Source organism: Scardinius erythrophthalmus, assembly GCF_964197995.2.
Source record: "Scardinius erythrophthalmus genome assembly, chromosome: 10".
Classification (NCBI taxonomy): domain Eukaryota; kingdom Metazoa; phylum Chordata; class Actinopteri; order Cypriniformes; family Leuciscidae; genus Scardinius; species Scardinius erythrophthalmus.
The window spans coordinates 21996291-22013290 of NC_138230.1; the positions used below are offsets into that span (position 1 = coordinate 21996291).

The window sequence follows — 17000 nt, forward strand, 5'->3', positions numbered from 1 at the left end:
TTTGGTGCTAAATAGGAAAAGGATCTACCGCCAGCTGTCGATTTTGATATTCTAGGTATTATTAACTGGCCGGAATTTTGAGATCGCAATAGACGTGAAGGACTATAATGCGTTAAAAGTTGTTTGATGTGGGTGTCAAAGGTGAGTTGAGAGTCCATTTTAACACCCAAATTGGGGACAGATGTGGAAAGGGAAATGTTTTGACCAGAGAAAGTGATACTGGTGATGGTGGAAAAGCGGAGCTGATGTGGTGTGCCAATCTGTTTTGGAACTGTTCAGCTGAAGGAAGTTGAGCTTCATTCATGCCTCTATCTCCTCCAGGCAGGTGGTTAGTGTGGATGTTGACAAGGGAGAAGAAGTAGTGGGGGTTGTCCTGAGATAAAGCTGTGTGTCATCAGCATAACAATGGAATGATATACCATGTCTGCTAATGACTTTGCCAAGGGGGAGCATGTAAATGGAGAAGAGTTTGGGACCCAGCACAGAGCCCTGAGGGACGCCGCAGTTGACGTTGTGGGTGTGTGATTTGGCTTTGCCCAGGGCAACGTGCTCGGTTCTGCCTGTTAGGTATGAGATAAACCAGTTGTGAACATTTTCTGAGAGTTCAATGGTGTGTTGCAGGCGGTGGAGGAGAATGTTGTGGTCTACTGTTTCAAAAGCAGCTGTTAGGTCTAGGAGGATGAGTAGAGATGTGGAACCAGTATCTGCTGTCATCAGGAGGTCGTTGGTGATCCTGACCAAGGCTGTTTCTATGCTATGGCTAGGGTGGAAACCCGACTGGAACTTTTCAAACAGGTCTTTGTGTTTGAGGTGAACATAAAGTTGTGCTGCAACAATTTTTTCCAGAACCTTTGATATGAATGGAAGATTGGAAATGGGCCTGTAGTTGGAGAGAACTTCTGGATCCAGTAGGGCTGCACGATTAATCACAATAAAACCGCACGGGATTTGGCAAAGGCTGCGATTATTTTATGCGCAGCTTGTCAGTGGAGTGCAGCTGATTGGTAGTAAATACTGCTCCATCTGAACGCCAGAGAGCGCTCTCACGCAAACATGCTAAATATGCCCCGCTGCAGAAGTACAATAATGTGCATCTTTCCAGGAAATCCCTATCGCTGTAGCTGAATAAACAGAAGATTGAAACGCTTTGATTAAACATGACTTATAAATACATGACTGCCTTATTCTGTGTAAGAAGGCACATCATCTCACTGAAGGATGCTCAACTGTCGTTATGAAGTGAGTTTGGAGTAAATGCATGTTATTAAATGTTGTCTGTTGTTGGACAAGAGGTTCATAAATGCTTCTCATGTTTTGGAAAGATGTTTGACGTGTGTTGTTTTTTCAAATGCACGTTATAAGTGACTCAAACTCACAGTGCTTTCAGATGGAGCAGTGTTTACAGAGCCGTACATCAATGACAAACTGCGCATAAAAAATAATCGCAGGCTTTGTGATTTTAAAATCGTGATAAGCCATCTCGATTTAAGTGCGATTACATGTAAATTGCGATTAATCGTGCAGCCCTGGGATCCAGAGTGGGTTTTTTTCAGTAGAGGTCTGATGACAGCAGTTTTCAACATAGATGGGATATGGCCAACCAGGAGGGAGTGGTTTATGATCTTGGTGATGAATGGAGAACGGCAGAGATGTTGGCCTTCAGTAGGGCTAAAGGGAAAGGGTCCAGGTCACAGGTGGACGGCTTCATTTTTTTTGATGACATCCTCCTCTTCTTCCTGTGTGGCATCAGAGAAAGAGCATAGGGGATGATAGTGGAATAAAACCTGGACCGTGCATCCCTCAGAGCTTCTGCATATGCCCTCTTTGTTCCCTTGTATGCCTGTTTGTGAACAGTCAGTCCAGAGGCCTTGAGCCGCCGCTCAAGGACACGCCCAGCCGCCTTCATCTTTCACAGCTCGCAGGTGTACCAGGGTGTTGAGCGAGTGAATGAGACTGACCTGGATATTGATAATGATCATGAGGAAGGTGAGGGATCAGCTCAGAACTATGCAGCAGGACCTGGTCGATGACCTGAAGAGAGCTGGGACCACAGTCTCAAAGAAAACCATTAGTAACACACTACGCCGTCATGGATTAAAATCCTGCAGCACACGCAAGGTCCCCATGCTCAAGCCAGCGCATGTCCAGGCCCGTCTGAAGTTTGCCAATGACCATCTGGATGATCCAGAGGCAGAATGGGAGAAGGTCATGTGGTCTGATGAGACAAAAATAGAGCTTTTTGGTCTAAACTCCACTCGCCGTGTTTGGAGGAAGAAGGATGAGTACAACCCCAAGAACACCATCCCAACCGTGAAGCATGGAGGTGGAAACATCATTCTTTGGGGATGCTTTTCGGGGACACGGCAAACGGGACAGAACGACTACACCGTATTGAGGGGAGGATGGATGGCCCCCATGTATCGCAAGATCTTGGCCAACAACCTCCTTCCCTCAGTAAGAGCATTGAAGATGGGTCGTGGCTGGGTCTTCCAGCATGACAACGACCCGCCGAAACACACAGCCAGGGCAACTAAAGAGTGGCTCCTTAAGAAGCATCTCAAGGTCCTGGAGCGGCCCAGACCTGATTCCAGACCTGAACCTAATAGAAAATCTTTGGAGGGAACTGAAAGTCTGTATTGCCCAGCGACAGCCCCGAAACCTGAAGGATCTGGAGAAGGTATGGAGTATGGAGGAGTGGGCCAAAATCCCTGCTGCAGTGTGTGCAAACCTGGTCAAGAACTACAGGAAACGTATGATCTCTGTAATTGCAAACAAAGGTTTCTGTACCAAATATTAAGTTCTGCTTTTCTGATGTATCAAATACTTATGTCATGCAATAAAATGCAAATTAATTACTTAAAAATCATACAATGTGATTTTCTGGATTTATATATATATATTAGTGCAAGGAAAGGTACTCCTCCCAGAAAACTTACAAATAAAGATACTTTTAGATGTTTAATTTCTATTTAGAGCATTGGGATTTCTAGACAAGGGCTTAATGAACTCGTTTTTGTGAAAACCTCGAAATCGAACATTTTTTTCCATACCATCAACTGTTTGGTTACCCATATTCTTCAAAATATCTTCTTTTGTGTTATTTGCTTTTGAGCAGTTTAGGGCCTTATACAGTAAGTCTTAACTTAATAGGTAACCAGTGTAGAGTAGGGCTGCCAAAATGGCTGCAAATCTAAATTAGAATTTTAGAATTCTTAAATATTAGCAAAATTCAAATTATATTCCAATTCTAAAGACAATACTTAATGTTAGAGGAAAAAAGTATTGTATTGTCTCCTATTCCCACAAGAGGGCACAAGCGAGCGCAATAAGCAAATATCAACCAAATCAAGCATTGCATCTTTTATTGAAATGAAATGACATTCACTTTTTAAAGTACATTAACTTTTCAAACAATTGTTCTTAAATAAAATAAAATTTCATTAATGTGTATGCACGAAACATTTTATGTGCATGCAAAAAAAAAACTTGTTATCTCACTCATGTTATCAGAGAACTGGGGTTATGAAAGTAACCTAAAGTTATCTTTCAAACATTTGCTCGGTATCTCACTATGGGATATAGACAACTCCCGTATTGCAGATATGCTGTCCGAAGTAGGCATGTCAACCAACTCATTGATGTATGTAACCAAGGGTTTTTTTTTTGTTTTTTTGTTTTTTTGTTTTTTACACACTTAGGATGGAATGAGCCAAATGACAAATGTGTGAGGCGAAGCCCAACTTGCTGCTGCACATATGTCCTGAACTGAAACACCCTTAAATAGTGCTCATAAGGTAGCCAAACCTCTGGTAGAATGAGCGCTCAACCCTTCCGGAGGACAGAGACCCATGTCATAATAACCTAATATAATAGCTTCCACTACCCAGTGGGACAGGCGCTGACGTGAAAAAGGTTTCCCTTTATGAGAATCAGCCCATGAAACAAATAACTGATTACTCTTCCATAGTGCTTTCGTTCTGTCCTCATTGTGATGCAACGCACGGACAGGTCATTCCATGTCAAGGAAAAAGGCTGCGGATGGAAAGCCAGTAAATCACCTCTTTACAGACGAGAGCTGACTCGCTAACTTTAGGCACAAACGCTGGCGAACTGCATACAGGAGTTATGAACCGATAATGCATGAAGTTCACTAACACGCTTTGCGGTCGTAAGAGCCAATAATAAAGCAGCCTTTAGCGAAAGGAGCTTTAATTCAACACTCTCTATAGGCTCAAAAGGGGGCTGAGATAGTGTGTTAAGGACCACAGACAGATCCCATGGTGGAATCAATGGCTTTGAAACCCTGTTCAAACGCTGTGCACCTCTCATAAAACTGCATACAAGCGAGTTTTGACCTATAGTGTTTCTGTCAATCCCCACATGACACGCAGAAATTGCGGCAAGATAAACCTTAACAGTTGAAAAGGCTCTGCCCTTATCCAAAAGTTCCTACAGGAAACATAACATCATAACATCCGCGATAGAACAGAGAAAAGGGACAATGTGTCTGTGTGCGCACCATCGCTCAAACACACTCCATTTCCGATCATATGCAGAGCGCGTTGAAGCTGCTGGTGCATTCTGAATTGTTTCAATCACCCTCGGAGGCGAACCCTTCACACTCAAGTTTAACCTCTCACGGGCCAGGCCCAAAGAGCCACTTTGTCTGGGACTGGGTGAAAAATCTCCCCGCGCGCTTGTGAGAGAAAGTCCCTCCGCAATGGGAGAGGCCAGGGCTGGTCGCAAAGGAGTTGAATTATCTCCGTCAACCACAACTTCCCTGGCCAGTTCGGGGCAATCATTATGACTGAGTGACCATACTCTCTTACCCTTCTTAAAGTTGGAACGACCAGACTCAGTGGAGGAAACGCGTACAGTAGTGCGTTGTGCCACGGGTGTGCCAGAGCATCCACATCTATAGGCGCACCATCTCACCCATAGGCGCCAGAGAGAAGAATAGAGGGCAACTGAGTGTTTTCGTGCAAGGCGAAGAGATCTACGGCAGCTCGGCCGAACCTCTCCCACAACTGGCTCACTACCTGAGGGTGGAGAGTCCATTCTCCATACAGAGGATTTCCTCTGGACAGGAGATCCGCCCCCACATTCATTATTCCCGGGACATGGATTGCCCGTAGTGAATGAAAATGCTTCGCGCCCCACAAGATTAGTTTCCGTGCCACTAATAACTGCCAGCTTGAACGTTCTTAGGACATTACCCAGAGATAGAGAGTTCATAATATTGAGAAGAGGCTCTTCTGCTACATATAACAACTCTTTCAGTAATTTAGTGGGTATTGGATCTAATAAAATGTTGTTGGTTTAGATGTAATAAGTTTATTCAACTCTCCCTGTCCTATAGTTGAAAAGCACTGCAATTGATCTTGAGGGGTCATAATTGAGACTGAATTATAAAACGCTGTATGTTTACATTTACAATTGTATTTCTGATGCTTTCGATTTTCTCAGTGAAGAAATTCATAAAGTCATTACTACTAAACTGTGATGGAATATTCAGTTCAGGTGACGTCTGTTTATTTGTTAATCTAGCCACTGCACAAAATAATCTTGGTTTGTTTTGGTTATTTTATATAAGTTTGCAAAGATGCTCGGCCCTGGCTTCTTTTAAAGCCTTTTTATAGCGGGACAAACTGTCTCTCCACGCAATTCTAAAGACTTCTAAAGGAGGTCAGATATAAAATACATCAGATTTCAATTGTCATGTGAAGATATTAAGGAGATGACTGACGGGATGATGTTAGAGAATTTGGTGTGCAACAGATCCTGAGTGTTGACGAGTAGACAATTATCTTGTAAAATGTGTGGTCCTTACCGCCGCTTCCTACACAAAGAGTACGCATAATCGCAAATTGGAAAGTGAAAGTAAAAAGCGAGCGTGTGTTTAAAAGCAATTTTAATACCCCAGATATTGATAGCAGCTCCCTGATGCCCGCAAATTATATGTAATATAATTACACAACTATATAACTGCGAAAGAATGCAAAAGCATTGAAATATATATTTTTTCCTTCCATCTCTTTTTTTTCCATCACCATCTCCTTTTAGGGCAGTGATTCTCAACCTTTTGGGTCAGCGCCCCCCTACCCATTATCTAGGTCCCCATCAAATAAAATGTTGTCAAATTGTCTTCCCTGAATATTTGCCACGGTCAGGTGGCTGTAGAAACGAAGCATATGGTTTGAAATACACGGTCTTTTAATATAAGAGAAAATGCAGGAAGGATATCCGTGTACAACACAACAATAACCAACAAAGGACAGAACAGAAGAGGGAGAATAAATACACAGTAAATGAGGACACTAAACGCGAACAGCTGACGAGAATGAACTAATTAGAAACCACAGAGACTAACGAGAATGAATACAGACAAGACAGAAACTGAACTAAACAACATAATTGTGACAATATTAACCTGTTAAGCTGCAACCCCACTTTTGAAAAATCCCCAGAAATGACATACCCAAACTGAAAAAGATACAGTTCATGATCCCTTTGTACTAAATGCACAAGTATGATCTCAATTGAAAGCTGACACCTGGCAGTTTATTGTAAATGTAGAATTAATTATTGTCATAATGAAAAAAATTGTTATAAATAGCTTCAAAGTTTTGTAAAGTTATTAGAAATGTATTTTTATGAAACATCCTCATGAAAATAAAATTGAAGTTGGCACTGTAGCAACCTAGAAATGCACTACAGCTAAAGCCACATGTCTAAACATTTTATGTTTAAAGGTTCTCTAAGCGATGTCGGGAGATGTTACTTCTCGTTGACATTCGAATTGTTGTCAAACAAAACGGAGGCTGGCTAGACCCTCCCTCCTCCTCATCCCGTCTCCTCCCTCCTCCCCTCCCTTCCCTTCCCTTCCCTTCCGGCATAAAGGAAAGTCAAAATAGTCACTACAAAGTTAAGTTGTACTGATACTTCATTCAATGTGTAATGTCGCCAAGTTAGATAAATGCTTTTATATATTGCAGAACAGAATACAGAAAAAGAGAAACATTATCTTAAAATCGTTTTGCCACCTGAGGTTATAACTATATGTTAGCTCCCATACAAGGACGCAATGATAGCAAGATAACGTTAGCTCCGCGTTTCCCAGTGAGCATAAACAACAGCGGCGGCGTAAACAAATTTAGTCAAAGTTGTCAATATATGAACATTCAAATTCATAACAAACCGTGGGTGAAAACAACCGTTAACTTACACAAATTGTCGCCCTATTGTGAATTTGCTTGATCATTTACAATAGAGATTGATCGCTGCTAGAAACATACATTGTTGTATTCACCAAAGTTAACGCTGACTGCATAAATCTAGCTAATTACATCCTTGTGTTGGTTTGGCGAACATGAACGTCAGTTTAGAAAGAAAAGTGGATTTACCTGTTCTGCAAAAACAGAGCAACTGAATGTCGGATAGTAGCTAATCCCTTCTGCCGGCGGAGTTCTCGCCACCTTTCGAAGGTTTTTCCGATGTAAATTCGGGACTTCGCGCGTTCCTTATCCTTGTCCCTCTTCTTTGCAGTTTGTTAATCGGAACGTTGTCTCTTTGGTCGTGTGTCGGCCATAATTCAAACTTCCCTCTTCATGCTTCTCTCTCCTCCACACCCCCTTCATGTGTACGCGCACTAACCCCCCAGACCCCACCACCCTCAAATACTTCTTGTCGGTTATTGGCTGGAGCACTGTTTATTATGTTTCGTGGTGCGGGTGAGCCCAGTTTGTTTTTGTTGCCGTTTGTGGAGCCTGTGGTGTCTAGAGAGACCGCGTTTTTTTACAGTGTGTTCAGGGGACAGACAGTCAGCGGATATGGAGGAGATGTTTGCTGTATGTGACAAAAAATGTTTTGGCCTAAAAAACGCGTGACATGACTTAGAGCACCTTTAAAATCTGAAGATAATAAGTCCAAAACTCTGTATTTAGTTAAATGTTTTTCAAGACCATGTCAAATTACTTTATTTTGATTTGACTCTAAAATGCAACTGATGTTTATTGTCATCTTCTAAGCATCTATCCAGTATATTGTCTCTATTGTTTTGTGGTGCAAACGAGCCCCATTCAGTCTCAGTCTCCCCCTGGACACATTCACACCTCTCCAGCCTGGTTATGGCTCTAAATATGCATTTCTTTTGTCTGCATTATAGTTACTAACAACTGGCTATTCACAGGCTATTCATAGGGTTTCAGTCCCTAATTTCTTTTCTCAAAGTTCACCTCACATTTTAAACTGTATCAAATGCATTTCTTGAATAAGGAAACATTTCAGTAAGCATTCAAAAAATCATAAAAGTATAACTTCTAGGTGGCAGGTGCACCTAGGGCTAGCTAGCATGTTAGCATAGCACACCATCAATACACGACAATTTATGAGATTAAAACCATGTTTGTGCTCCAAACTTACTTTATAACGCAAGTCGAGTATTTTAAATAATCTTCTGTGATCTAATTTGGGTTCAGATAAAAAATCAGACAGAAAATATACTATTGGTATAGTATTCTGCACAATGATAGTCTATATAGATTAGCATTACATTATAAATATAATCTATTATTATGGAAATACCTGGCATGGCTTGAAAAACACAGCTAACTCAAATATCATTGCAAACATGTTTATTGTCTTCAAAACGTCTGTATCTGCATGTTACAGCGCGATCTCTTGTTAGCTTTGTGTGTATCAGTGACGTCCTGGAATGTCACATGATCATGGCTCTTCTTCTTGTTCTATATATGGACTAAAACTGTGCACAGGGCGGCGAGGGCGCCCTCAGGCTATTGGTATGAATTGAAAACACAGAGTATCCAAGCGCTCATAATGATTACATCGACGCATTTGGGTATAAATTCAATAAATATTATTCCTGTCTATAGAAATCTGATGTAAACCTATGAGAATATATCAATATTTACAAATACATTTTTGAGCTAAAGCTCTGAGGGACGTTGTTTTGTGTATCACTGTCATGACGACAGCACGGGAGTTTTTTTATGAATGAAAGCGGCTGACGCGCATAATTCATATCAAAGGTATCGACTCATTTTTTCATTTCATAACTCCTGACACAAATTTTGAAATAACTGTCGATATAAGTTTCTCAGAATACAATAGTGGTCAAATACTGAAACTTGAGTCTTGTATCTTTTTAATGATGTATAGTTTGTCAAGGTATAACATTAAATCTGATAGTAACTTTGAACTATATATAAAAAAAAACGCTTCAGTGCGCCCGCGCAGGTTAATGTTGATTATTATTTTGTGTTTATTATGATTTTGGGTTGTAGGGAGCTCTGGGTAGAGGTAGTGCCTTTGTTTCCTGATAGCTGTACTCAACTATTGAGTGGACGGACACACTGGTCCTCATCCATCTCCTAAATCTCTCACGTCTGGCTTCAGCTGGCGGGCTAAACGACGTGAGGGGGTGATGTTTCCACACTGCATCATTGGGTGAATGAACTCCCACGATGGAGTCACCAGCCACCTACCAGCTATGGTTTCAAATAGCAGGGAAGGCAGATCTCTTCAGCCTTGGCTGGCCATCTGTCTAGGAGAGGGAAACTCTGATGTAAAACTACGGCCCGAGGACCTCGCTGTCACCATCCCAGATCTAGGGAAAGCACTGCTTGCTCCACATGGAGAGGGGCCTAGAAAAGGTGGCCTAAACAAAGCTCGTCTCTCATCTCGCAGTTGGCTAACCGCAGTCAACGGGCATCTTCTTATGCGGTCAAACTAAATCAATGAAACAGTAGCGCTTCCCACTCGCCTTAAAAGGTGGGAAAGGACTCAAACTCGCATGCTGGAACATCAGAACCATGCTAGACTCAGCTGACAGCACTCGACCCGAGCAACAATCTGCTTTAATTGCACATGAACTTGCTAGGCTGGATGTTGACATCGCCACACTCAGTGAAATCCGCTTTTCAGAGAAAGGAAGTCTAAGGGAGCATGACGCAGGTTATACCCTCTACTGGTCAGGCAAACCAGCGACAGAGAGACGTATTTCTGGTGTCAGCTTCATGATCAGGGACTCCATCGCTACCAAGCTTGCGAGCTTGCCAACTGGCCACTCTGATCGTATCATCTCAATGCACTTCGTGCCCAGCAACACGCCACACTGTTCAGTGTGTATGCCCCAACTCTCCAGGCAGAACCTGCAGACAAAGACAAGCTTTACTCTGATCTACGCAGCCTTCTTCAGGATGTCCCAGCAAATGACAAAATTGTCATTCTTGGTGACTTCAATGCCAGAGTGGGCAGAGATTCAGAAACCTGGAAAGGTGTACTTGGAAGGCATGGTGTGAGCAGCTGCAACGATAATGGACGCTTGTTACTCGAACTCTGCACTGAACAGCAATGCACAGCAGTGTTCTCTCACTAATGCATTCATATAAATGTTTACTGTGCTACTTCATCTGTATCTGATTTAGAACGAGACGAAATATAACGACTCAAAAACAAAAGAACTGATAAAAATAAGCTATTATGTAGGAGCGCAGTGTCATATGGCAAAGCTGTGCAAAAGGCTACCCGCATTCGAGTCTCAGCTTGAGGTTTAGGCTTATTTGTTCATTAATAACGTCATCAGCGACTAGTCGACGTCGACTCAGCTCACATAAATGGCGTTCAATAGGTCGTTCAACCCCTATTATTAACATATTAGCCCCCCTTTAAATATATATTTCCTTCATTTGAGCTTTAAAAATGTAAAAGATAAGGAATTGTCTCCTGATGGAGACCAGAAACTTTAAAGGGGTCATATAATGCCCTTTTTTTACAAGCTAATATGATTCTTTAGGGTCTAAATTAAAAGTTTGTAATTGTGGCGAGGGGGGCGTGGTTCCGCGAGGTCTGTACAGAAAGAGAGAGGAGCGAGACGAGCAAGTAGGTCAAGTGCAAATGACGAACACCTGTGTCTTGTTGCAGTAATCGGCGTGGGGAGACCGGATATAAGCCGACGGGGAGTGAGAGAGAGAGAGAGGAGGACTGGAGACTCGTATGCAGCGTGACAGTTACAAGTGAAAGTTGACGACGACGGGAAGAGTTTACGTGAGCCAGAGAAAGCTGATGACAGCGGGAAGAGTTTATGTGAACCAGAGAAAGCTGATGCAGCGGGAAGAGCTTGTGTGAACTGTCAATTAATTTTATTTTGTGCTGTAGTGAAGAACTACGGTGAACGCGCAGTGGGCGCACCTTTTGTTTATTTTTCTTTTGCTTTAAATAAAGCACTGTACGAATCCCAGTCACGCCGACCCTGTCTTCTTCCTTCTCACACACACTGAACCTCATCACACTGGTGCTGAAACCCGGGAAGGAAGAAGAGGGCCCGCCGCCATCATGCAATCACCGCCAGGATCACCATTTGCGGATGTTATACAATCGCTCGCGAGTATGCATAGAGAACATCATGAAGCGCTGCTGGCCTTGAGGGAAGACCAGGAGCGACGGTTCCATGCCCTCATTCAGGCCCAGCAGGCAGACAACGAGCAGTTCCAGAGCTGGATTGACCGGGAGGTTCCAGCTACTTAATCCGACCAGCCTGCTCACGTGCCTCTCAATAAGATGGGTCCGCAGGACGACCCCGAGGCATTCCTAGACCTCTTTGAGAGGTCACCCCGTCGCTCTGTTCTGTGCGTACACCGTTTGTAACACAATAACCAACAAAACAACAACTATCAGCAGTCAATTCTCAGCTCCACACACACAGGAACCCAGTCTGACCCCTTCCACAGCCAATATCCCTCTGTTCTCCTTTTCTCCGCTAACCGAGGAAGAAGTATACACACTTCTCCTCTCCAGTCATCCTACCACCTGTCCTCTAGACCCCATCCCCTCACACCTTCTACAAGCCATCTCTCCCACACTTCTACCAGCACTCACACACATCATCAACTCATCCCTCCACACTGGCTCCTTTCCTACAGCATTCAAGCAGGCTCGGGTTACTCCACTGCTTAAAAAACCAACACTAAACACATCATCTGTAGAGAATTACAGACCTATCTCTCTCCTACCATTCATTGCGAAAACACTTGAAAGAGCTGTCTTCAACCAAGTAACATCCTTCTTGTCTCTTAACAACCAGCTGGATGTCAACCAATCCGGCTTCAAGAAAGGCCATTCAACTATGACTGTAATGCAGTCTTAGTTGAATGGCCTTTCTTGAAGCCGGATTGGTCACAGAAGCCCTACGGATCGCAAAAGCTGCTTCCAAATCTTCAGTCCTCATTTTCCTGGATCTGTCTGCTGCCTTCGACACTGTAAATCATCAGATCCTTATGTCCAGCCTCTCATCACTGGGCATCACAGGTACTCCTCTCCACTGGTTTGAGTCCTATCTCACAGGCATATCTTTCAGGGTCGCATGGAGAGGCGAGGTATCGAGAGCACATCAGTTGACCACAGGGGTTCCTCAGGGTTCAGTTCTTGGTCCCCTCCTCTTCTCCATCTACCCCACATCACTGGGACACATCATACAGGCACACGGCTTCTCCTACCACTGCTATGCTGATGACACACAGCTCTTCCTCTCGTTTCAACCAGATGATCCCACAGTAGCTCAACCTGGCAAAGACTGAGCTTCTCGTCCTCCCTGCCAATCCATCTCTACAGCACAACTTCACTATCCAGCTAGACTCATCATCAATCACCCCATCAAGGTCGGTCAGAAATCTTGGAGTAACGTTTGACGACCAGCTGACTTTCACAGATCACATTTCAAAGACAACCCGATCATGCAGGTTTGCACTGCACAACATCAGGAAGATCAGGCCTTTCCTTACTGAGCATGCAACACAACTTCTCGTCCAGGCCCTGGTCATTTCTAGGCTTGACTACTGCAATGCTCTTCTGGCTGGAATTCCATCATGTGCAACCAAACCTCTACACATGATCCAGAACGCTGCAGCTCATCTTGTCTTCAACGAGCCCAAGAGGGCACACGTCACTCCTCTGTTCATCTCTCTGCACTGGCTACCTCTCGCTGCTCGCATCAAGTTCAAGGCATTGCCGCTTGCTTACAGATCTATCACAGGCTCAGCTCCCTCCTACTTTCACTCACTCCTACAAGCCTACATCCCTACCAGAAGCCTACGATCGGCCAACGAGCGACTTCTCGTGGTTCCATCTCAGAAAGCCACAAAATCTCTTTCCAGAACATTCTCATACACAGTTCCATGCTGGTGGAACACTCTCCCCACCCTCATCCGGAATGCAGAATCCCTGACAACATTCAAAAGACAACTGAAGACCCATCTCTTCCGTGAGCACTTAACCTCATAAAAAAAAAAAAAAAAAAAAAAAACCTTCCCTTTCCCTTTAAAAACCTCGCTTACCGGGCTTATGCTACTCTGAATAATGCCTGAACTTCGTATTTTGAGCACTTCTTGCGTTGTTTTTGCCTCTTCATGATGACTCGCTTAACTTAGTCCTAATCTGTAAGTCGCTTTGGATAAAAGCGTCTGCTAAATGACTAAATGTAAAATGTAAATGTAACCATAACGCGTTGTTCATTATAAACGTGGGATTATGAATTATATTGAGAACGTCGTACATAGAAAACATGCCGTAATGTACCCTGAGTGTAAACCTTAGCCGCATTCATTGTGAAGCATGCTAGCGATTTGCAAAGATTAATATAAAGATTAATATAAAGGTTAATAAAACGTTACACTCACTTCAGTTCTTCTAGAGGTTCAGCAGGAACACGAATAGTTGGTACCGATCCTTTTTTCAGGACCAGCTTCTTAGCAAAACCAGCTTTATACTGACCCTCGTTTGTAAAGCAGTCTGGTGTGTGAAATGATTCGCGCAAACATGAAAGCATTGACGTTCATCGTGGGGAATATTCCCTTCGAAAACAAAACTCAGCCACTGCGTCTTCAGCGGTTCGGATTTAGGAACATCAAAATGACTGCTGTGTTCCTTATTGCACCCAAGAACAGAACACCACAATCGCTTAGATGCCATTCTGCTCATAGACAGTGCTCTAGTGTATCAACAATGACGCGCGGACTATGATTGACAGCTCGCTCACGAGCGAGGTCGGGTCTGTGTTAACGCTGCTGTCAATCAGCAATTGTGGGAGGGTCACAAAATCACCGTCAAAAAATCTAACGGCTTGATTTGAGACACGGGAAAACATACAACGATACAACATAAAACGATTTTTATCATTTTATGATGATTGTGTACAGGCACTGCCAACACACATCAACTTGTAAAAGAGCATGTACCATTATATGACCCCTTTAAGGAATTTGCTTCTGAAAATTACAGCATAAACCGCAAAACACGACACCACATTATCAGATTAATGTTCATCAGTGTGACTAACTGTGGGCTTTGCAGGGTGTTTTGCAAGCATTTAAAGGAGAGCTAATTCACATCTACAACAAACGGGAAGGAGCTGTGCTAAATGTTGAACACTTCAAAGAGCTCCAGAGCCGCTGTAATGTCCTGCTGCTCGGAGACTCTCTCGGGGATCTCAACATGGCTGATGGAGTCATGGACTTACAAAACATCCTGAAGATCGGATACCTCAATGATAAGGTAATAAAAAATGGAATAGAACTTTAAGAAAAAAAGGGGGAAAGGGGGAAAAAATTCATGTGTTTGTTTTTTTCTTTTTTGTTTTTTTCTTAGGTGGATGAGAGGAGACAGTCATACTTTAACACCTATGATATCATCCTGGAGAAAGACGAAACCATGGATGTTCCCAATGCCATTCTGCTATACATCACAGGACAATGAACTTAGAACTATATTGTTCAGATCTCCAAGAAAAGGACAGACTTATCTTGATTTTCTTGGCGTCTCCATTATGTTAAACACGTTAATAGGGTTACACTTTATTTCGATAGTCCACTTTAGACATTCTACTAACTATAAGTAGCTTTTCAACTACATGTCAACTAACTCTCATTAGAGTATTAGTAGACTGTCAGTAGACTGTTAGGTATGGTTTTGGTTATGGTTAGGTGTTAGGTTTCGGGTTAGGAGAATAAGTTGACTTGTAGTTCCCAAGTTCCTTATAGTAGGTAGAATGTCTGTTGGAGGAGCATCAAAATAAAGTGTTAGCAGATATTAAGCAGACAGTCTACTGATACTCTAATGACAGTACATCATCTGTCTCGGAAATCTGAAACAATAAAACTACATAATATATGTTTAAAACAAAACAGATGTCTCCTATATTTGCACGTCATTACATTATCATCATCATCAGTTGAATCTGTGGTGGACAGGATATGAAAATCCATCAATACTAAAAATAAATGTTTATGTTCACATATGGACTAAACAGCAGTTAATAAACTATTGCTTCAACTGATCTCAAACTTTTTAACTTCAGTAAACACACAGAAATGTGTGAAGTGTATTTTGTGAATATATATATATTTTTTTTTTTTCACGCACGCATTTTTTTTGTGTGTACGTGAATTAGGTTTCCTGCATGTGAAATTGTCTATGCATGTGAATCATGTTTTTTGCGTGAATTATATTAGAGACAAATCCGCTTCCATAATGGAGGCATTCAAGAAACTGTACAGTGCAGAATTTTATGACCAACATGTAATTGTTGCTTCTTGTACAGCAGGAATGATGGGTCTGATTGCAGAAGCCAATACACAGGTCTGGTATAACTTTGTTTGCAAGGTTATTCAAAATAATGATTTGTTTAGAGGATGCTGCAAGTTGGCTGTTGGCATCATCTTTTCTGACACTGACTCTCCTATGTAGTGTAGTTGTCTTTTATGGTCAATATTTTCACATATTCTAAGTCACATGTGCTGATATAGTCACCTGATATAGCCATCAGGCAACATAGTATGTCTTCACCACTTACAAACTTTGTCCTTACATGACATTCACTTTTATGGTCTAAGTATCTAAGTATCACGTTCTAAGTATCATGCAGAAGTCAGCTTCACGACTTACAAGGAGTTCACAGGGTACCCTAGATAGGCAGATGGATGTATTGACACCTGTTAAAGAAGTCCATACTTCATTTGTGGAAGCCGGGCTAAATGAGCAAAATACTGTATATCTGTAGTACCCAATACCCAAGGTCTGAAAATGACGTAACATGACGAATGGGGTTCCCAGTCTTATCACGCCACCTCGGCTGTCTTCCAGTGCCCTGCGTAAGTCTGAGTTCCCTGTCGTGAGACTGGGACACTTATGACCCGAGAGCGGGCTGCATATGGAGAAACACTGGGGTGTCCAGCCCACAGGGTGGAATGTTTGAACCCCAGCTTGCCCACCATAACAGACAAAGAGCTGGTCTGAGGTCCTGAAACACTGTGTTCTGTCTACATAAGCACGGAGGGTGCGTACTGAACAGAGCAGTGCCAAGGCTGGGTCTGAATCCTCCATGGGCAGTGCTTGCAGGTTCACCATCTGGTCTCGAAAGGGAGTGGTGGGAACCTTGGGCACGTATCCAGGCCGGGGTCTCAGGATCACGTGAGAGCAGGCCGGCCCGAATTCCAGGCACGCTTCGTCAACCGAAAATACCTGCAGTTCCCCTTCACTCTTGATGGAGGCCAAATGCAACCAGGAGCGCTATCTTCATTGACAGGAACTTAAGCTCCACTGTTTGTAAAGAATCAAAGGAAGCACTCTGAAGGGCAGTTAGAACCACTGAGAGGTCCCAAGAGGGTACGAGAGGAGGGCGAGAAGGATTCAGTCTCCTCGCTCCACTCAGGAACCTGATGATCAGGTCGTGCTTCCCCGCAATAGCGGGTGGAGTGTGGAGTGAGACAGCCTTCGCTTCAACCCATCTTGCAGGAAGGAAAGCACGACACTAATCAGGCATTTTCTGGGGTCTTCTCTGCAAGAAGAGCACCTGGTGATGAAGAGGTTCCACTTCAACGCGTAGGCATGTCTTGTGAACGATGCTCTAGCAGGAGTTATCTATAAAAATTTCACACAGCAATCATGAGAACAGCAAAATGAAAATAATTAAGAAGAACCCGTCAAAGTCT

General features: G+C 43.0%; 1 protein-coding gene across 4 annotated transcripts in view; it reads left to right on the forward strand.

Annotated features, from left to right (window-relative positions):
* The window catches only part of LOC308697897 (cytosolic 5'-nucleotidase 3-like), a 114769-nt gene extending 99112 nt beyond the window's left edge, over positions 1 to 15657 (forward strand). For 3 of the 4 annotated variants that reach the window (XM_081377563.1, XM_081377566.1, XM_081377565.1), the window contains 2 exons: positions 14365 to 14565; positions 14659 to 15345. In XM_081377563.1, coding sequence (XP_081233689.1) covers positions 14365 to 14565; positions 14659 to 14766 — 309 coding nt within the window. In that variant the 3' untranslated portion in view covers positions 14767 to 15345. Of the gene's footprint in view, positions 1 to 14364; positions 14566 to 14658 lie in introns of all 4 variants that reach the window. The other variant, XM_081377564.1, reaches the window with a different exon arrangement.
* Positions 15658 to 17000: the final 1343 nt, after the last annotated feature.